Consider the following 21,566-nt stretch of genomic DNA (forward strand, 5'->3'; position numbering starts at 1 on the left):
ACTTGATAAGGTTTTTTAATGAATTCAACCTAAAATTACAGGGCAAACAGCTTGTTTGCAAACCTTAAATTGTAGTTCAGTCATTTCGACTACTAACGTTTGAGTCACGTCCAGTTACTTTATATACTTCCTGTGTACTGTCAGAAGTTGAAACAAAGGCAAGATCTACATTCCTACACAAAGGTCCTGTGGATATGATTTCTAAAGAAAAACTACAGTTCTAACTGATTTTGCAGCTCGGTGTGAATGCAAAAGAAATTTCGTATTTCAAAATCCATTTACCTGTGCAACTAAGGAGTTTACACCAAACCTTCAAATGGAAGCGATTAAAAGGCAAATATCAAGACTCCAATATAATCCTACAAGTGTCTTCTAAGAGAAGGATATGCTCAATTAAAATCATGCTTGTGGAATGATAACGGCATTTGGCCATAACTATCTATATGAAAAGACGTTTTCAAAGGTGAAATATATAAAATCTTATTACAGAATCTGCATTAGCAGAGGAACATTTATAACCAATTTGATGCGAGGGACCCTTAACTTTACAAATATTATTCCACCCACCCCCCAAAATCTGGTCTCATTAGACCTTTATTGTAGCCAACTATTATATTTTGAATTTCATCAATAAAAATGGAAGTTTTGTTTTTTCTCTCGTTGCGTTAGTTCATAATATCCTCGATTTGGCCTCTTGGCCTTCAGAGTCTAAAATACTTGCTATCTAGTCCTTTACAGAAAAAGTTCGTTGATCCTGCTCTAGAGTCTGGTTTGTTGTTGGGGAAGGGAGCAGGTCAGTGGCAGTAGGCAGGTAGAGTCAGTGAGACCACAAACACACTGTTCTACAAGCAGTGGGGGACTAGATTTGGATTAGAACAGCAGCTCGTTTCTCCCCATTGCCTCTAAACTTATATTCTTTCTGTCACCTCTGATAGTTTTCAGTGTATTCAGATTAATTCTTCCTCACACTTCTCCCCAGAAGAGAGTGAAACACCCAAATTGATAAATCTATTAAATGAGAAAACTTGGAATAGGATTTAAAGTTTAGTTAGAAATTGAACTGGTAGCAGTTTAGCGCTTGATTCATCACCTCCTTTAGAGTGATACAACGTCTTGTTAATCCCTCATGTGCTATCACTTAGTGGGGCAAGTGATTAAATTTAGATTTCCAATAGCCTGCTTTTTTCTCTTATTTAGAATTTTGGAAAATGAAAATAATCCAGTAAGCCTTGGAAGTATTTGATTTTTAAAAAATTTTTAAGGGGCGCCTGGGTGGCGCAGTCGGTTAAGCGTCCGACTTAAGCCAGGTCACGATCTCGCGGTCCGTGAGTTCGAGCCCCGCGTCAGGCTCGGGCTGATGGCTCAGAGCCTGGAGCCTGTTTCCGATTCTGTGTCTCCCTCTCTCTCTGCCCCTCCCCCGTTCATGCTCTGTCTCTCTCTGTCCCAAAAATAAATAAACGTTGAAAAAAAAAATTAAAAAAAAAATTTTTAATGTTTATATTTGAGAGAGAGCACATGCACAAGCAAGGAAGGGACAGAGAGGGAGACACAGAATCCGAAGCAGGCTCCAAACTCTGAGCTGTCAGCACAGAGCCCAGTGTGAGGCTCACATTCACTAGCCAAGAGATCATGACCTGAGCCAAAGTCGGAGGCTTAACCGTCTGAGCCACTCAGGTGCCCCAGTATTTAATTTTTTTTTTTAAGTGGATACACATATTTGATTTATTTAAAAGATTTTAGGGGCACCTGAATGGTTCAGTTGGTTGAGCATCTAACTCTTGATCTCAGGTCATGATCTCAGGGTCGTGAGTTCAAGCCCTGCATTGGGCTCCATGCTGGGCATGGAGCCTACTTAAAAAATAAAAATTGGGGTGCCTGGGTGGCTCAGTCAGTTGAGCATCTGATTTTGTCTCAGGTCATGATCTCATGGTTTGTGAATTCAAGTCCCACATCGGGCTTGCAACTGTCCGCATGGATCCCACTTCAGATCCTCTGCCCTCTTCTCTCTTTGCCCCTTTCCCACTCATGCTCTCCCAAAGATGAATAGACACTAAAAAATAACAAAAGCAAAAAAAAAAAAAAAAGTTTTTTTTTTAAATGAAAGCTTTTAGAGAAAAGAATAGTTGTGTAAAGCAGTTTAACAATATGGTAGATACATAATGATTAAATCTGTAAAAATACTGAGAGAAAACTTATTACCAAAAGGCTAACATTTTTATTGATGGGATTAAGGGTAATTTTTGCCTTTTCTCCACTTTACAAATTTTTTGTAGGTGGGCATGTGACTTTCATCATATTTTTTTTACATGCATAAATAAACCATAACTAGGATAATTAATGTGATGTCCTGAAAAGAAGTGAAAGATAGCTTTTATTTAAGCTTAGTTCCCAATTGGGCACATAGGAAGGCACTGTTTAGGAAAGGTGAAGCTCTGACCATTTGTGTGTCCCTCCAAGCTTTGTTGATCCTTCTACCAGTTGAAGGCATGACTTTGTCTCAGAGCTCTTACTTCCCCAAGGCCTGTGTGGTTTCTGGATTCATTCTGGCCGTAGTAGCAGCTCGTTGAGGCCTTGCAGTTAGGAACTATTCTATGTTACTGCTTTTACCCTTGAGTGGAGGTCTTCCTGGGAGGTGAGAGTGTGAAGAATTGAGTCTTGGGGGCCTTGTACCCTCCTCAGAGCTTGGATGGGAGTGGGGGGAGTGAGTAGTTGGTGTGTCTGCCTTCCTCCGTTAGATCCCAGGACTTCTTGGGTTTCCTGAGAACCGGTTGAATTAAAGAGTAAGTTTCAACATATTTCGTTTCTTAGATTTGTACTTTCAAACCTTTAAGATGAGATGGATTGGTACTTAACAGCGATAGTTATGCATTTCCACTGAAAATTTGTTTCATTTTAATCCATGAAAATAGAAAAGTGATCTCTAAGTGGTTTTCTCCTTGCTTTCTGGGTACTGCATTGCCGGTTAGCACAGGGTCAGAGTGGGAGAGGGAGAGTGGGAAGTTCTGACCAAACGTTTTAGTTCTTAGGTAGCAGGTAGTACAGTTCCATTAATGACTTTAGCAAAAGGTTAAAAATTTCTCTCCTCTGATTGTAGTTGGTTGAAGGTGGGCTCTCTGCCTGCACTAAATCTTGTCACTCAGCCCCTTCTCACGAGGGGCTTTTCTGCAGGAAACTGCCCTATCTGCTGAGTTACGGGTTTCCTGCAGTGTGATACTTTTCACGAGGGCATAGGATTAGGCTTTCTGCTCTCAATGCTTTGCCTGCTGGCAGCATCCCAAAGCTGTTGCTGTTGTTTTATGGGCTTTGCTCTTTCTGTGACCTCATTTCTTGTATTCATTCAGCAAACTGTACTTAGCTTTTACTTGCTGTCAAGGATTTTATAATCTAATAAAAGAAAAAAATAGAGAAAAATACACACATTGTTAATATGCAATGCAGGATAAAGGCTACAAAAGTATCTAGAGAAAATGTTGGCAAAACAGAGAGTATAACTTAGCTGGGGATATGGGCAGAATGGGGAGGATAGGTGGAAGTCAAGGAGGGTGTCATGGAGGTGGTGACATCAGGTTTCTTACCATTGAATTCAACCTTGAAAGATTTCTACAGGTAAGGAAGGGGACATGAACAAAGGCAGGGAAATTAAAGATCTATTTGCAAGACACCAAGGACTCCAGTTTTAGCAGGGGAATGGAGAGTAATCAAGGGAACTATGGCTGGGAAAAAATATTGGGCCAGATGTATAGAGCTTGGAATGCCAGGCTGAATAGTTGGTGTTTATCCAGGGCTACTGGGGGAAACTAAAGGCTTTTAACAAAGTGAGAATTAAGTTTGTGCTCTCTGAAGAATATAATGAGTGCTGTGTAGCTTAACTTGGACAGGGGAGAGGCTGGGAGCAAAGAGACTAGTTTATTAAAAGGTACCAAGTCCCTGGCCTATGACTTAAAAGGTTATTTGTTGCTTCCGTATCTGTCCTCTGTGGCATCCCTGCCAGGCTGAGAGCCCTTGTGGAGCCGTGGCTTCTGTGTGTGACACTGTGGACATGACTGCCCCAAGCAAGCAGCCTTGCCAGGACTCTTTTCTCAAAGAGGACAGACTATGCCCAAAGTCAGGGTGACCACATCTTAGAGTCCTTCCCCTGGCTGCCTCCCTGGTTTTTCGCTGAGGCACTGATATACCAAGCAGACAAGCACCACTCAGGGTTGCCAGATTAAGCAAATAAAAATACAGGATGTTAGACTGGAATTTCAGATAATGGATACATTTTTAGTATAACTATGCCCTGTGAAATAATTTGGTTTATCTGAAATACGATTTAGATGGGTGTCCTATGTTTAATCTGACACTCCTAACCACCTTCACTCTTCTCTGCTCCTGGCCCTAGACTCTGCTTCCTCCTCTCCCATTTTCCATCTGTCACCTCCTGAGTTGGTCTCCTAGTGAGCCCAGAGTCAGATAGACTATGTGCTGTCCGGGAGGGATCAGCCTAGTCATTTGGAGGATGGGTGTCCCAACTTAGGGCCAGGTTTTGGGACATGTGTGCAGCATGAGGTGCCGCTTTCTGTCCAACCAGGCAGGAATAAAGGGTCTTGTGTTCCAATGCCAAAAGGGACAGGAAAACATCAGGCCCTCGGGAGACTTCCAGGTTTCTGCCTGGTGTCTCACAATGTCCCTGAGGCCCAGAGATGATGTCCCTGCAATTTGGCTCCTCCCACACCTCACCTTATCCTCCTTTCCCCTTTCCAGTTCCTGTCCCATCTACTCACATCCCACAAATGTGCCTGGAGCTCTTGGACCCAGACATCCTCTTTCTGAGCTCACACTTAGCCCTTTGCCTAAAACGCCCTGCCCACATTTGTCATCCACCAACACCTCTCCATTTCCCTTCCTCTGTCCCAGCCTGGGCCCCATACTCTGGGCTCCCAAAGAACCCTCAGCAAACCTCCTTCATAACCTTTTCCACACTTGATTGATGCTGCCTGTTACTTGTATGTCTCTCTCATAAAAGTATGGGCTGACAAGGACCTGGTTCTTCATTGGTGTCCCCAGTGCCTACCAGCATGCCTGTAGCAACTGGATGCTCATTAGATATGTGCCAAATGAACAGCAGACTCTATTCCGAATTTTTACTGCCCCTTAAATCCTTGTTTGTGTTCCTCAGGGAGTACCCAGTTCCAGCTTCCCCTGGCCCAATACATACACCTGGACATATCACACTTCAAGGCTGAGTGGATTTTTCAGCATATTTCATTAAAGCATTAAAGAAAACCTATCTGGAAAATCTCAGCCCTCAACTTACCTGTCCCTACACCTTCCGTATGCCCAGACAAGGAAGGCCCCAGGTGTCCTGGCCTGAGCCAAAGACCTGGGCTGGACCCTCTCACCTTCATCTGGTGCCTTCTAGCTTCAGGCGCTACTCCAGGCCTGGACAGTTGCTTCAGGTCAGGTTGTTCCTCACTCCATGCCCTCTTCTGCACACAGTCTTCTGTGCCTTCTGGAACCATCCTCTTCGCTGGCATCACGTGCCCCTTATCAGGTCATTTATTGCCTGCATTGTTAGGGCTTGAGGGAACGAATAAAGAAAACTGCGCTGTCTGCCCCCAGTGCCCCCCCCCCCCCCAGGTAGAGGCCCCCAAGCCTAAGAAACCCTTCACCTGGATACATAGAGTGAGCAAAGCACAGATGGATGGCATGTTCTTTCTGTAAGGGGGTAAGTGGGTCTGGGGCCCTCCACTGGGTAGTGCCTGGGAGGGTGACGTGTTGGGATGTCTTGGCCATTACATGAAAAGCAGAGGAGAGGGACAAAGGTTGGGAGGAGGCCCAAAGGACAGTGCCCCGGATCCCCAGGTTAGGACGTAAATAGCCCCATCTGCTGCAGGTGCTCAGGTATGAGAGTACTGGGGGCAGGCAAGGCTGAGAGGGGGAGTCTCTTCAGATGCTGCTGTAAAAAGGAGCTCTTTCACAGACACCTGTGTAGTGCTAGGAAGTGTCTCTGAGAGAAGGTAGGCAGACAGGACAGTAATTTTCTGACTCAGTAGTTTAGAGGGAACACTCCGTGACTTGGGCTTTCAGCTCCAAAGCATCAGCCCCCCAGCCCTCAACCTGGAGCCCCAGCCCCGCTCCTGGGACAGGTGAGACCTCCAGGGATCGGCAGGCAGACCTGGGCACAGAGGACCCTGCAGGAAGTTTGGGAGAGGCCCCCCCTTGTTCTTGTTTGCAGCCCTTTGTCTGCGATCGGTGGTTTGGTCTTAGAAGCCTCAGAGAACTAAGCCACTGATTAAGCCCTCCGCTGGCAACCCGGCAGACAGCTGACTGCTGAGGGCCCTTGTAGCCTATGATTCCTGCTCTTCAGGCTGCCTTGGGACCTGGGTGCTGGGAAGGATCTGGACACTAAGGTCCACCCTTAGCTCTGGGCCTTTTTTTGGTGTCCTAATGGAACTAGCACCCCAGAGTAGGGCCCTCAGAGAACTTGGTGGCTAACTTGTTGCTCGGAAGCAGGGGTCTTAAGTCTCTGCTCCTGGCCCACCCTACGTGGGGGCTCTCCCTGCAGGTACCTGAAGGAATTCCGCACGGAGCAGTGCCCACTCTTTGTGCAACACAAATGCACTCAGCACCGACCCTACACCTGCTTCCACTGGCACTTCGTGAACCAGCGACGTCGCCGGTCCATCCGCCGTCGGGACGGCACCTTCAACTACAGCCCCGACGTCTACTGCACCAAGTACGACGAGGCTACGGGCCTCTGCCCGGAGGGCGACGAGTGAGTGTCCCCCGCCTCTTTCCCCCTCAGCCATCCCCCCCCGCCCCCCCGCCTGCCCTCAGAGGAGCCTCATGTCTCCTGGGTCAGGTGCCCTCAGAATAGGCCAGGCAGAGTCTGAGAAGCCAGCCATTAGGCTGCTTCTCGGGAGACTGCTGCATCGTGGCACACCTTCCTGTGGCCTGGACCTGGGCTCAGACCTTGCCATCCCCTGGGGGAGGCCCCTTCTTTACCCACTTTTCAGAAACCCTACACAGGCTTCTCTTCTGCTAAGCAGAAGTATAGAAAGGGCAAACCTGAGGACCTCACAGAGGGAACGCTGGTTGACCCTGCTTGTTTGAACCTTGCAGAGGCGGTAACGGGAAGCACTGTCGGGGGTCTGTGGGCACAAATCACTGAACTGCCCCTGCACTTCTCCCAGAGGTCCAGGTCTTGTTCCCCCTCCTCCGGCCCCGGCCTAATATAGCACTGGGGCAGGAGAGGGTGTGCCCATGCTGTGAGCAGACTGTTTCTCTGTGGACCTCTGCGGATCCAGCCAGCACTTGCTGTCCCAGGAGTGTCCCCCCTCTGGAACTTCACTTAAGTCAGCCCAGGGCCCTGACTGTACTCAGTCTTGGGGAGGACTTGCTGAGCAGGCTGAAGTGGGAATTCTGGGCCCTGAGGGCTACAGCATCCAACAGACGGTGGGACGGTGGTTCTGTTACGTCAGCAGAGCTCACTGCTGCTGACCTCCTCAACCTGCTATCCATGCACCACCTGGGTGGTGGGGAAGGGCGGGGACTGATCTCCCAGGCTGTAGGGGCAAAGGTGAGTGAGCCCCCTCCCCCCAACGTTTCAGGTGCCCATTCCTGCACAGGACCACAGGGGACACTGAGCGCAGGTACCACTTGCGTTACTACAAAACTGGAATCTGTATCCACGAGACAGACTCGAAAGGCAACTGCACCAAAAACGGCCTGCACTGCGCTTTCGCCCACGGGCCCCATGACCTCCGCTCCCCTGTCTACGACATCAGGTGGGCTGATAGCTGTGGGCTGGGGTGGGGGCCTGGCTGGAGGCCTGGCTGCTGACCCGATGAGTCCCACAGATGGAGGGCAGGGCTGGCACTCTGCTCTTCCCCTCATGCCTCGTCCCTGCTCGCCTTTCCTCCCAGAGAGCTCCAGGCCATGGAGGCCTTGCAGAACGGCCAGACCACAGTAGAGGGCAGCATAGAGGGCCAGACGGCTGGGGCTGCAAGCCACGCCATGATAGAAAAAATCCTCAGTGAGGAGCCTCGGTGGCAAGGTAAAGGTGGTCCCACAAGTGGCCATGCCTCCTCCTGTCCTCTCTTTTCTCCTGCCCATAGTTGCCCTAAGGATTTGGCCCACTACCGCCCTTTTATCCCACCTTATATCCAGCCACAGTCCAGTCACTTGGGGGCACTTCTGGGGGGTTTCCCTAGATATACCTTGCCTTCCTCTCATCACTTCAGTGCTCCCCAAATTCTTCAGGGGACTTTCCCATGTGTGTACTTATGAATATTTACATATACATACACACGTGTTCTTGACCCTCCTGAGAGTGCCCTTTTTTACCCTGTGTGCTGTATCTCCAGTAAGGGATGGTTCTTACCTCTCTCCTGGGTCTCAGTCTTGGTGTTGGCACATGAGGAGGTGGCCTGAGCTCCTGGACCCCTTCCCATGTGGCTTCTCCTTCCCCTTCTCCTGCTACATCTGCCTGACCCCTGCCTCTGGCTCCCTGTGTAGAAACTGCCTATGTGCTGGGGAACTATAAGACGGAGCCGTGCAAGAAGCCCCCGCGGTTGTGCCGCCAGGGTTATGCCTGTCCCTACTACCACAACAGCAAGGACCGGCGGCGGAGCCCCCGGAAACACAAATACAGGTCCTTTGGCCCAAGCAGGCCAGCCATGGGAGGGAGGGGTGGCAGGGAAGGGATCATGGCGGGAGCTGCTTCCACTGTGTTCACAGCAAGGCAGGGAGACCAGCCCTAGGGATTACAGGGTCGCAGGACCCAGGTACAAAGGGAGGGAATAGTGAGGACAGCTGAATGATGGCGAGTCCGCTGGGATCCTCTTTTGCCACGAAATGAGGTACTTGGGTCAGATGATCTCTAAGGCCCCTCCAGTTCTGATTCTGAGGGGTGATTGCTGGGGATAAGCCATGGTCTGGAGAGTATGGTTCTGGCTATAGCCTGGCTCTCCTGGGGCTGCAGAATACCTGACACGAGGACCCAGCAGAAGGGGACCAAATCGTGTTCTTGCTGATACGGCCATACTGCTCCAGAGAAGCAGAGCCTGGCTTCTGGCCCCAGTAAGGTTCTCACTCTGGAGTTCCTCTTTTCTCTTTGTGAGCCTGGCCCTGTGAAGCAGGGAGACCAGAGAGGAGCCTTTAACAGGCATCTAGTTGGCATTCCCCAGATCCCAGTGTCTCCCTCTCTGGCATCACTCTGACCCCACCATCTCCTTGGACCAGGTCATCTCCATGTCCGAACGTGAAACACGGGGATGAGTGGGGAGACCCCGGCAAGTGTGAGAATGGAGATGCCTGCCAGTACTGCCACACCCGCACGGAGCAGCAGTTCCACCCGGAGGTGTGCCTTGGAGCAGGGGCTGGGCCCTTTGAGAGCTGTGGGTGGCTTAACATACCCTCTTTGGGAAGCCAGGAAAGAGGAAAAGAAGGTCTGGGCAGATGTGGGCAGATATCACGCTGACACCATCCAGGCCTCCCTAGGCAGTGCTTGAGGAGCCCTGAATCCTAATTGGGTAACTTGCCTTGTTCTGAGCCCACGGTCACCAAGCAGCCCCCTTGCTCCCAATTTTGTTTCTTCCCCTCACCCCAGGCCTCCTGTCAGGGAGCGGCATGGACTGGGCATAGTTGCCTGGCCATTCTGGACTTGGTACCACTCATGGTGCTTAGACTCCAATGACCTCAAGATTTAAAAAAATAAGAAAGCCCCTTCCAGCTGATGTGTTTCAGATCAGAGTCTCTGGTACCGGCAACCCAGCCCACTGGCCCCATGGTGTAGCCTTGAGCCATGTCAGTGTGCCAGGATCTGGAATAGGGTACATAGAGGCACATGCTGTCCCTGCCCATGGGTTCATGGAGGCATAGACATATGGGCAGAGGCCACCTTGTACGGGTTGCAGACGGCAAGGTGGAAAGTTAGATGTAGATCCCAACCCAGGGTACACGTAGGTAGAGGGATGCTGCCTCTGATCTTGGCTCCCTTAATGTCCCAAGTGACATTCGGAGGTCACAGCCCTGGCCAAGACCCTGAGTGGGGAAGCAGCATAGAGAAGATCCCTTTGTGAGGGCCTAAGCAGGGCTGGTTGAACCTGTGACCCCAGAAGGGGGGGCTGTCCTTAGCATGAGGGTGGTCGTATCTGCTTCAGGAGTTTGAGTAAGAAGTCAGTAGGGAAAGAGTTAGGGAAGTGGCGTGGAATGGGGAGGAGAAAAGAGATTACTAAGCTAACCCTCCCATGTTGAAGGCACCCATGCCTGCCTGTCCCTCTCTGCCTAAGCCTGATGTGCCTCTGCTCTGCCCTCCAGATCTATAAATCCACCAAGTGCAACGACATGCAGCAGTCGGGCAGCTGTCCCCGAGGACCTTTCTGCGCCTTTGCCCACGTAGAACGTATGCTGTTCCCATTCCCCTCTCCACCCTCTCCTCCCCTCACGCTCTGCTCAGGCTCAGTCAGAGGAGTGGCCTCTCATCTGCCAGCCAGCAACAGGCTCTGTCCTTGCTGGAGGGAGGTTCCAGTCCCCCCTGCACACACACCCCGGAACTGGCCTTAAAGCCCTGGAGCTTCCAAGGTCGTGACACAGAGCAGGACCAGGTCCCTGGTCGGGCACTCACAATCACAGGCAGAATGAAGCACCCTTCCAGAGCCAACTAGGCAGATCTCAGCAGCCACCCCATGCCCCATCCATGGCAGACATCCCTAACTGAACATGGCACTCTGTCCTGCTGAGAGCAGGGCTGTCTGATCAAGATGTAATGCAGCCCTTCTTGTGTCATTTTAGATCTTCTAGTAACCATGTTAAAAAAAAAAAAAGGCAAAAGAAATAGGTTAAATTAATGTTAACATCCCTTTACTTAACCCAGTGTAAAATATCATTTCAAAAGTAATTACTGTAAAAAATCAAGATATTTTACTTTTTTTTTTTTTTTTTTGGTTCAAACTAAGTCTTTGAAATCTGTTGTGTAATTGAGTAACTGCAGCACATTTCAGTTCAGCCCTGTTGTGAGTGCTTGCTAGCCACATGTTGCTCATAGCTACTGGATAGCGAGGTGCTCAGTTCTCGCACAGCAGTCTAGACTGCCAATACCCATCTTAGAACTGGAGCTCAAGTCGGAACCCTTGCCAACCACAGACCGCTGCTCTGGTTGTCCTTAACGTCTTCTCAGGCTCAGGCCTTATCTCTGGGATTAGGGTCAAAAATAAGCTGAGGGCCCTAGGAAGGGCAATATTCTTGGCACAAAGATCGTCGCCAGCCATGGGCAACTGGGACCACCTATTGAGGCAACACAGGGAAATAATTAATGGCTCAGGCTTTGGAGTAGTACAGATCAGGGTACAAATCCCAACTCAGCTCTGTCACCTAGGGAGATTACTTCTATGAGCCTCAGTTTCCTTATCTGTGAAATGGAGACTCTGATGTTATTTGTATCTTCTAGTCATCGTGAAGATTCACGGTGAATACAAAGTGCTTGGCACAAAGTAAGCACACAGTACGCAGTATTAATAGAAATAAGGGAGGAGCTTTCCCTTTATATACAGAGGGTGCATGGTCTCCTTTGAAAAAGATCCCAATGTGTGTTTGGAGGGACAGAGCTGGCAAGGAGCCTGCTGACAGCCTGACTCTGTCTCTTGCAGAGCCACCCCTCAGTGACGACCTGCAACCTTCCTCAACTGTGTCCAGCCCCACTCAGCCGGGTCCTGTCTTGTACATGCCATCTGCTGCCGGAGACTCCGTGCCCGTGAGCCCCTCCAGCCCGCATGCCCCTGACCTCAGCGCCGTACGTGCCTATCCAGGGAGTGGGTGGGCACCATGCCTAGCCAGGAGTCAACACCTGCCTCTAATGCTCCCAGTGCCCTCTCAGCCTGTGCTTGGAGGAGGGGGCCCTGGTATTTTGCCTCAGGCCAAGGAGTTCTGCCCTTTCTGCCCCAGGGTTTTTCTATCAAAAATCTAGTGGTGGGTGGGGTCCCCAGAGCCTGTGTTGGTCAGCCTGGGTAGAGCTGGTAGAAGGGACAAAAGCCTTCGGTCACAGTTCCCCCATAACTTCCTCACGGAGACTACCCTGCGTGGTAGTTGTTGCCCACTGGCAGTTGAAGATAGAACTGAGCCCCTTGCTGAAGAATCTCCCTCTGTGGAGGGGACAGAGGATGGGCCATGGCCTAGCCCACATTTTGCCCACCAAGCCACTCCCTTTCTTCTCTGCAGCTCCTCTGTAGAAACAGCAACCTAGGCAGCCCATCTAACCTCTGTGGCTCCCCCCCGGGCTCCATCAGGAAGCCCCCGAACCTGGAAGGCATTGTCTTCCCTGGGGAGTCTGGCCTTGCCCCTGGCAGCTATAAGAAGGCTCCTGGCTTTGAGAGGGAAGACCAGGTGGGAGCCGAGTACCTGAAAAATTTCAAATGCCAGGTAAGGGACGCAAGGGGAAGTCCAGTGAGGTTAGCCTTCTGCAGGGGGCAGGAGAAGCCCTGGAGAGCTGTCCTGGCCTGGCTGTGGGGAACATGACTGGGAGCTGGGAAGCCCCTGTCCTCAGCCTCTTTGACCCTGAGCAGAGTGAGGGAGCCCATCCCATTTTACAGATGGAAACAGGAAAGTTAGCATGGCCAGGCACCTGACCCTCTCACAGACCCAGTTAATAGAGGAGCAGGGACTCCACCCTCGGTCTCCTGTCCCACCATCTGGTCTTTTCCCTGCCTTATGCTGCCTTGATAAAGTGGCAGGGCCTTGGGGAACAGGCAAGAGTGTCCCTCACTGGACTTATCTGAGGCTTGGAGTCACCAGGGAGGAGGGAAACAGCTCCCCTGGTTCCTAGAGTAGGGAATGGAGTAGGGGTGGGGAGGGAGAGCAGGGTATGTGTGTGGAGGGGGACTGTGTGACAGGTGCCTGCAGCCTCAGTGGGCCATGGCAGGTGGATGCTTGGGAAGACTCCTGTACTCAGGGGCCCTTCCTAGCACCACATGAATCCCGTGCTCCCTGACTTTTCTTTCTTAGGCCAAGTTAAAACCCCACTCACTAGAGCCCAGGAGCCAAGAGCAGCCTCTGCTTCAGCCCAAACAGGTATACAGCTCTCAGCCCCCTTCCTCCCCTTCTGGAACCCCTGCTGTTGACAGGATAGGCCCAGAACCCCAGGCTTTGGAGAAGGGGGCCGAACTAAGGTGGGGCCCCAGCCCTAAATCCAGAGAGGTAGGGGTCAGGCCCTGCAATCCCTTACCTCCTGGACTCACTCATGAGTTAGTCAAAAAAATACTTCTTGAGCGTCTATACTGTGTCAGGCGCTGTACTCACTTCTCCCTTCCCCTACTGCAGGACTCTAGGGTGAGTGGGCCCTGCAGCCTGTAAGCCACAGCTGTCCCAACTCCAGCCTTGCAGCAAGGTGTTGAGTGGGTGGGGTCCCATCTGAGCTTGGGGGCAACTGGATGAGCCCTGGTTTGCACCATTTCCCTCCAGCCCCTGGCCATGGCTTCCATGAGCGGGCATCCCATTGTCTCTCCTCCTCATTCTCTCGTTGCAGGACATGCTGGGCATCCTTCCCGTGGGCAGCCCCCTGACCTCAAGCATCTCTTCTAGTATCACCTCCAGCCTGGCAGCTACGCCCCCTAGCCCTGCTGGCACCAGCAGCGTCCCTGGCATGAATGCAAATGCTCTGCCCTTCTATCCCACCAGCGACACGGTAGAGTCAGTCATAGGTAATTAGGCCATTTCTATTGCCAAGATCTGGACTGGGTCTGGAGTCAGAGAAACTAGCTCTCGAGTGAGATCCAAACCAGGGTGCTTGTCACTGTAGACATTTACCTTGGGAGAGTCAGAAGGTGGGCACTCTGAGCCCTTTGACCTAAAGGGAAAATGAGCCCAGGGTGTAGGGCCCTTATAGCCCTTAGAGCAAATTAGCTATTTCTCTGTTGTGGAAATTAGGAAGAGCCGCCTCTTCCCTTGGACCAATGCAGCCTCATTCCACGATATAGGTCCCTTGGCCCTAATACTCTCACTAGGTACCCTTATGTAGCAGACAATCTACACAACTGCCCTTCTCTGTCAGCAGCCCTTTATGGGTGGCACTTTGTGTCAGGTCGTGTTTCAGGCACCAGGCTGGCAGAGATGCAGATAGGGTGTTCCTGCCCTCGAGGAGGGACATTGTTCCCAGCCTCCCAGTCTAGTTCAGCAGAGGGCAGTGGGTGTTTGTCAAGCACCTACTGTGCATTAGCCACTGAGGGCCCAAAGATCTGTTTCCTGCCCTTGAGAGCTCAAGGATGAGACATACAAGCTGTAACATCAGGAGAGGTATCAGAAGGCTTTGGAAGAGAGCCATCTGAGCCGGACGTGGCAAGGCACACAGCACAGGGTGTCCATGTTGGCAAAGGAGCAGCCCGACAGGCAGAGGCTTGAGAGCCTGGGTCTAGTGGGGCCGAGCATGAATAGGAGGCAGTAGAGGTGGGTCCTGGAGACGAGGCCTGGAACCTCAGGGTTCTGTGGCCCCTTGGGAGGCAAGGAGGTTTATGTACCAATCTCTGTGTCCCCAGAGTCTGCCCTGGATGACCTGGACCTGAATGAGTTTGGGGTGGCTGCCCTAGAGAAGACTTTTGATAACACCACGGTGCCCCACCCAGGCAGCATCACAATTGGTACTGGGTAGTGGGTGGGCAGCGCATGAGGGAGGGCTCCTAGGGGTCCAGCCTGGCCCGGGCTGGGCAGGCGAGCCTTCCCCTGCTTACGTGGCTCTGTGTAGCTTGCCCCGCCTTCACTGGGCCCTCTGGGGCCTCTCTTCCAGGTGGCAGTTTGCTGCAGAGCTCTGCACCCGTGAATATCCCTGGCTCCTTGGGCAGTTCTGCTTCCTTCCACTCAGCATCCCCGTCCCCTCCTGTCAGCCTCTCCTCGCATTTCCTGCAGCAGCCCCAGGGCCACCTGAGCCAGTCCGAAAACACATTTTTGGGGACCTCAGCATCACATGGATCTTTGGGTAAGAGGGGGTGTGTCTCTCCGAGACCTGGGGCAGCAGGGTCTGGGCTTTTAGAAGTGCTTTTGGCCACTTTGTCCATAGCCAGAGGCAGTGCAGAGTAGAGGTTGGAGCAGGGACTCAGAGCTTGGAGGTGGGTCAGGTCCCTGTCCCACGTTTCCCTTAGCTGGGTACACCTGGACAAGGTGGCTTAGCCTCTTTTAGTTTCCTGTGCTTTAAAGTTTGTAGAAATAATGGCATCCTCCTCCTCGCAAGGAAGGTGCAAGGCTTAAATGAAATAATGTGAGGGAAAGAGACGAAGGGAGAAGTCTGCACAGGCTTGCCCCAGGCTCAAGGTGGCCTTCCTAGAAGAAGAGGCACCAGGCAGACCCGGCTGTGACCCCCAAAGGCTGCTGAACATGAGAACCGGACTGGGGGGTTCTAGAGGGCACATCACATGACAGTGGCTAGAAGCAGGGCCTGGCGAGCTGCAGGCTCCACCGCGGGCAGGGTACCCTCTCGTGGGCAGGCTGGCATGAGTGTTTACTGAGGTAATGCGTAAAACAGCACAGTGCCCAGCTCGCTGCCTCTCAAACAGCAGCTGCTGCTCTTAGTCCCCCCCCCCCACCCCCCCCCCCCAGCAGCTGTTCGAGAAGATCAAGAAATAACCTCTCCTGAGGGTGCTGGGCTTCCTGCTCACACTGAGTCTGAGCCTGTGAGCCAACCTTTGACATTGTGACCAGAGATCAGGGCAACACGTTGATCTCTAAGCATCTTTCCAGTTTTGAAGGTGGCTGTTCCATTTTATGTTGGCTCTGTTAGCTTCAGATGCTTTGTGTCACATTTGTCTGGCTTGTTCATATTCTGGAAGCATCTTGACTGTACCCCTTCTTGCCACACACTCATTCCTTTCATTCCTCTCCGTGTAGTTATCAAGCAGGGTTTTATAGAGTGTGAGCTCAACAGTCCCTCCTGCCACAGAGCCGTGGTCTAGTCAGAGAGGCAGACCTTCATGGACACTAGAGCCTACTCAGAAACTGTCACTGTTGTGTGGAGTTAGAGGCCTGGCTTTGTGATTCAGAATAATGGAGGGAACCTGACCTGGACGTGGTCAAGAGAGAAAGTGCCACCTGAGTGCGGAGGGAGGTGCATGGGAAGAGCTCGCTGCCAGGATGACATTTTGTTGGTCGTGAGTTCCCACCTCTGGGGACAGGGCAGATAGGCTCATCGATAGTGCACATCTCAGGATCTCTACATAGGATGACATCTGTCATAGTTTGGGTGTATGTGTTGCTTGGAGGAGAGAAAGAATCCTTTGATTTCTGGAAAATCCTTGCTGGATTAGTGGGAAGGGAGTGAGAAAGAAGTTATTAGAATGAGAAGTGTGGGCAGAATGAGGCCAGAGGTGGGTATGGGTCCCCCTCTAGAAGACAGGGGCTGCCCTGGTGGCCACAGAGTGAGGCACATGGTGTTAGCAAACATCTGTCAAAGGAGTGAACGAATACATGGCTGGGTGAGCGCGCAGCCCAGCTAACTGGAGAAAGTAAGCCTTTGGAGTTAGATGCCCTGACTGTATATCGTCTCCACCGTTTACCGTTTGTGTGATTCTTAGTGACACCTTTTTTTTTTTTTTTTCCTGTTTACTCATCATAAACCAAGGAGAATGAACCAGCGTTCCCTGAACTTTTCCTACTACAGTTCTGCCGTCATCTGAGGCTCTGGGCCACATTTTTGCCCCCGAATTTCCTCCCTAGCCTCACAGCAGGTGTAAGGGGATTCTCCCCTCTCTAGCCCTACAGTCAAGTCACAATCACAAATTGCCACCTTTACAGACTGCTGTCCCTCCAGTCCTTCCCAAGTCCCCTGAATCACTGTGAGGCAAGTGATGGGAACCTCACTTTACAGATGAGGTTGCCAAGCCTCAGAAGTTAAGTGCTAAGTGTTGAGTAGCAGGTGATGCTACGGTAGGTCTGATGCAGCTGTGGGGCCAACACATCCCTGTAAAATTCCCTGGCCTGATATTGCTGAAGCCTTGCACAGCTAGCCCCTGGAAGCCTCCAGGCAGGGGTGGACGGGGCCCAGGGTCTGGGTCTGAAGCCTCCCAGAACCCTGATGTTCCCCCATTTCCTGATGCAGGTCTGAATGGGATGAATAGCAGCATCTGGGAGCATTTTGCCTCTGGTAGCTTCTCCCCAGGCACTTCTCCTGCCTTCCTGTCAGGGCCAGGGGCTGCTGAGCTGGCCCGGCTGCGGCAAGAGCTCGAAGAAGCCAACAGCACCATCAAGCAGTGGGAGGAGTCCTGGAAGCAGGCTAAGCAGGTACTGGGCCCCCACACCCACTTGCCTTCCCAGGGCCTGATGGCATGCAGCCTTCGCCCATCTTACACAGAGGAGGCGCAGGGGTGGGAGGCCCAGGGTCCTGGAGGACAGAGCAGAAATTTAGTTTTGTTCACTTTCTTTCCCTGTGGAAACACTTGCCTTGCCAGTCAGGACCCTGGGCTGGCTGGTGTCCCAGGCCCGGAATTCCCACTGTGAGTTGCTTATTTGGTTTGATCCCACAGCACTGCTTGACTCTCCCCAGAAACCCTGACTTGCCAGGGTGTTCTAGGCTCTGAGATGGCCCCTCTGTCCAGCTGCAGCCTGGCTGCTCCTGCAGGTGCTGGCCAACATGCCCAGCTCTGCCTAGCGCTCCTGTGCCGTGCTGGCTTCAGCCCCCTTCCTGACACACACAGGGTCTCTTGCAGATCTTGAAACCTCCCTTGTCTGCAGGCAGTGTCCGCCCCCTGCCTGTGCCCTCCCCAGTCAGTTGACCCAGCTCTCCAGTAGGCCCCGCAGCCACGGTGGTCCCTGCAGGCTCCCAGAGATGTACTTGCAGGGGGGAGGGTTGCAGGGCCAGGGGGCCATCAAGATGAGGTGCTGTGTGTTGGGCCCACAGGCTTGTGATGCCTGGAAGAAGGAGGCAGAGGAGGCCGGTGAGCGGGCCAGCGCAGCAGGTGCTGAGTGCGAGCTGGCCCGGGAGCAGCGGGATGCACTGGAGGAGCAGGTTAAGAAGCTACAGGAAGAGCTGGAGCGGCTGCACTCAGGCCCTGACCCACAGGCCCTGCCCACCTTCTCCGACCTGGAGGCCCTCTCACTCTCCACCCTCTACTCCCTCCAGAAGCAGCTGCGGGCCCACCTGGAACAAGTGGACAAGGTCAGCCCAGGAGGTTAGGGGAGCGCTGGGTGGGGGTGTACAGCAGCCTCAGCAGCGCTTGGACTCGGATGGGTCCACGCTGCCCCAGGGACAGCCACCCTTCTGGGAGCCTCTGCCCAGCTGCTGGGCTGACACAAAATGCTGCCCTCTCGGAGGAGAGGTAGGAGAAAATGTCACTTGCTGGGAGGTGAGAAAGCTGGAGACAGGGAGGCGTCAGTACCCACACTCCCCCCCCCCCCCCCCGCCCCCACCGCCCCAGCCCCCACAGTTCTGAGGGTGGGGCTGACCCAAGCTGCATTACTAGGCCTGGGCCTTCGGTTACATTGAGACGCTTCTCCTGTGAGCTCTGCACATACCAGAAGACATTCCAGAACAGTTAGGTCCCCAGGGCTACTTTGTCTGCATTCCTAGGTGCCCCACTGATCCCCAGGGAGCACGGCACAGCAGAGAGTGCATTCTTTTTTTCACCAGGCATTTGCAGCCAGGCCCCATTGTTCTCGTTTGAGGACTCAGGGTCCCTGTGAGATCGAGACAAGAGGCAGAGGCTTTGTGGGAGAAAGAGCCCGTCAGGGTGGGGGCTGCAGAGCAGCACTGGCCCTGCCCTCTCCGCACCCCTGGAAGCAGACATTGGGAGCCCTGAGGGCATCAGCCTGGACTCTGACTCTGCCCTCTCACTTGGCAGCCATGCTGCTGAGCTCTGTGCCTCTGGTTCCTCATCAAGGGGACCAAAGAGAATGTTGAGGAAAGCTCCTTGTCCAACTCCGGGCCAGGCTGGTGACCATGATGTCACTTTCTCCCGCAGGCCGTGTTCCACATGCAGTCGGTGAAATGCCTTAAGTGTCAGGAACAGAACCGAGCGGTGCTGCCGTGCCAACACGCCGTGCTGTGTGAGCTCTGTGCCGAGGGCAGCGAGTGCCCGGTCTGCCAGCCTGGCCGGGCCCACGCCCTCCAGTCGTGACCCCGCAGGCCTGGCCCTGGCCTGGCTCAGATCTTCTTACCTAGGACTTTTTAAAGTATATATATATGTATGTATGTATGTATGTATGTATATGTATATGATTCTGTATATGTATACATTTCTGTATGTGTGTAGGTATGCGTGGGCGGCAGTGTGTGAACAGTGTCTGTGTGTATATCTGTACATAGATATAGACACACACTTTAAAACAGACTTACCAAGCACTTTTTAAAAGAAAAAACTATTTTGCAGCCCTCCCCTTGCCCACTCCCTCCTTTTCCACTGCAGAGACAAAGTCCCCTCTTCGCCCACTGGGCTTCAGCAGGGGCTACGTTTCTGTCTCTTTTTAAATGTAGGGAAACTAACTAGTTTTAACTTCTTCCTGGGGCCTGAGCGGGAAGCTGGAAGGGGCTGAGGGGAGGGACCAAGCCTTCAGGGCAGGCTCTGTTCACTGCACCTCCCCAGGCCAGGGAGAGAGCCAGGGATGTGGACATCCCCAGGGCATACCTGGTTCCCAGCTGTGAGGCTTGAGGGGGATGTGCTGGGGTCGAAGCCAGCCTAGCTCCTAGGTTTACCAAATGTGTATTTAGTCTGGGGCTGGCAGGCCAAAGCTGCAGGGGCCAGCCCCATTCCCACCCCTGGGCCCTTGAAGCTCCTTGAGGGGCAAGGCCCAGGAGTTCTACCCCTCCGGTTCCTGAGGCCAGGGATCCACCTCAGTCCTCTCCCTCTGGGCTCCCAAAAGCAGCCTCCCTGGCCCCAGGGCCACCTACCAGACTGGCACTGCCCTCTTCATAACCCCCCAGCTGCTGTCAGCTTCCCCCCCCCCCCCCCCCATATCCTCCCTTCCCTCTGGCAGCTAGCAGGGCAATTGGTGGGGAGGAGCTACGGACTGAGGACCAAGGTAGGGCTCAGGCCCTGCCCTCCTCACCGGGAGGGGCTCCGTATGCATTCCTTGGTGCTCTGAGTGCAGCTGACGTCCTGCCCATTTGGAGCAGACGCCTGTGTACATGTGTGTGCGTGCCTGTCCGATGTATATTGTGTCTTAGCTTCCATTTTAAAAATTGTTCTGTACAGAAAGATGCAGTGGGTGCGGGAGGGCAGAGCGGGTGGAGGGAAGCCACCCTGCTCCCAGCGCTGGGGGTCTGGGGTGGGAGCAAGAGGGCTGTGAAGGGTCTGGCCTGGACCAGGCTCTCCTTGGGCTCAGCACGAAAGGGCTTTCAATGAATTAAGTGAAAACTTTTTTTTTTTACGAAAATGCAAAAATCAACAAAGCTCCAAACCTATTGGAAATAAAATATGAACTTAACAGTGGTAGCTTGTTTACATGAGGGTGAGGGAGATCCAGCCCCACCTGGGCTATAGAAAGAGCTTATGCCCCATCAGCTGGGACCCATTCACTTACTGTTTTGCAAAAGACAACAGGGCCCCTAGTAGTTTCTCAGAGGAGGAGGACTGTCTTCTCTCAAAAGCACTAAAAGGAAGGTTGAGGGTCCCAGCCTTTGAGCCACCTCTTTCCTCCCCCTGCTCTTCGCTGGCCTAGTAGGTAGCTGTGAAGAAACACAGCTAATGGGCTCTCTGTATGGATCTCAGGTTCAGAGCTGAAAGGAGCCTTGGATGATCTCGACTGACCCCCTTCACCACCCTCCCCCATCATACTTGTGTGGGCTCAGAGAGGGTCACACAGCTAGACAGGACAACCCGGCCTTGGGCTCTCTCAGCATAGGGGCCACGTCCCCCCCAGGCCAGGCTGCAACTCCATTCCTCTCAGCCCTTGAATAGACACACAACTGAACTCCTGGAGACCCCCACTTACGGTACTCCCCTTGGGAGCATCAGGCCCTTGTGCTAGGCAGCAACCGCACACACGGATATGCCTGGTAGTGTTTTGTTTGAACATCAGTTACTCCCACATCTCCCTGCTCTATAACGTGAAGTGAGGGGCCGAGTGGGCCACAGGTGGGGGGACAGCTCAAGGTCTCCTGAAGGCTGAGGAGGGGGATTGCAGGGCCTGACTAATCTCCTGGACCCCGATGCAGGGCAACAGCATAGTTCCTTAGAGGACAATGAATTGGTTTTGGTTTTTTATTTTTGCCAAGAAAGTTTCTAAGTGGCAGGTACTGTCCCAGGGAGGGGTCCACAGTAGACACAGTTGGCCAAGCTGTCCTTCCTGCTCCTCTATGCCAGCCCCACTGCCTGCCAGTTCTCACCTCTTCAGAGCCAGAAGGTTCCCAGTAGCCGCCTCAGGAGAGGAGCCAGGCTCCCTTCATTATAGCTGCCACCCTCCCTCTCAGGGCAGCGGTAGCCCCAGCCCCAGCGAACCAGGGAAGGAGAGCTAAAGAGCAGGCCCCCGGGAGCCTAGCCCCCCACCCCAGTGGCTGGAATAGGGAGACAGCTCTGCCAGAGCAGCACTTCCCCAACAGGAGAGCGAGGGCCAGAGATGCAGACAGCTGCCCCTCCCCCTGGTGCTGAAATTTGGTAGAGAATGCTGAGGCCAGG

The 21,566-nt window shown here is 52.8% G+C and overlaps 1 protein-coding gene and 1 long non-coding RNA gene across 6 annotated transcripts in view; one reads left to right on the top strand and one right to left on the bottom strand.

Annotated features, from left to right (window-relative positions):
• The window catches only part of UNK (unk zinc finger), a 33,069-nt gene extending 12,688 nt beyond the window's left edge, over positions 1 to 20,381 (top strand). For 4 of the 5 annotated variants that reach the window (XM_027052226.2, XM_027052223.2, XM_027052222.2 and 1 more), the window contains 15 exons: positions 6,548 to 6,757; positions 7,593 to 7,769; positions 7,908 to 8,038; positions 8,500 to 8,635; positions 9,226 to 9,343; positions 10,303 to 10,387; positions 11,631 to 11,773; positions 12,199 to 12,399; positions 12,982 to 13,047; positions 13,502 to 13,676; positions 14,508 to 14,609; positions 14,756 to 14,944; positions 17,057 to 17,238; positions 17,855 to 18,112; positions 18,915 to 20,381. In XM_027052226.2, the coding sequence (XP_026908027.1) occupies positions 6,548 to 6,757; positions 7,593 to 7,769; positions 7,908 to 8,038; positions 8,500 to 8,635; positions 9,226 to 9,343; positions 10,303 to 10,387; positions 11,631 to 11,773; positions 12,199 to 12,399; positions 12,982 to 13,047; positions 13,502 to 13,676; positions 14,508 to 14,609; positions 14,756 to 14,944; positions 17,057 to 17,238; positions 17,855 to 18,112; positions 18,915 to 19,070 (2,329 nt within the window). In that variant the 3' untranslated portion in view covers positions 19,071 to 20,381. The remainder of the gene's footprint in view (positions 1 to 6,547; positions 6,758 to 7,592; positions 7,770 to 7,907; positions 8,039 to 8,499; positions 8,636 to 9,225; positions 9,344 to 10,302; positions 10,388 to 11,630; positions 11,774 to 12,198; positions 12,400 to 12,981; positions 13,048 to 13,501; positions 13,677 to 14,507; positions 14,610 to 14,755; positions 14,945 to 17,056; positions 17,239 to 17,854; positions 18,113 to 18,914) is intronic. The other variant, XM_027052225.2, reaches the window with a different exon arrangement.
• On the bottom strand, positions 1,480 to 5,586 carry LOC128313482 (uncharacterized). The gene is made up of 2 exons (XR_008294254.1): positions 5,297 to 5,586; positions 1,480 to 3,384 (listed from the first exon to the last, which is right to left on the bottom strand). It is a non-coding gene; the product is annotated as an uncharacterized LOC128313482 (long non-coding RNA).
• Positions 20,382 to 21,566: the final 1,185 nt, after the last annotated feature.

The sequence above is a fragment of the Acinonyx jubatus genome, chromosome E1 (assembly GCF_027475565.1).
Source record: "Acinonyx jubatus isolate Ajub_Pintada_27869175 chromosome E1, VMU_Ajub_asm_v1.0, whole genome shotgun sequence".
Lineage (NCBI taxonomy): Eukaryota > Metazoa > Chordata > Mammalia > Carnivora > Felidae > Acinonyx > Acinonyx jubatus.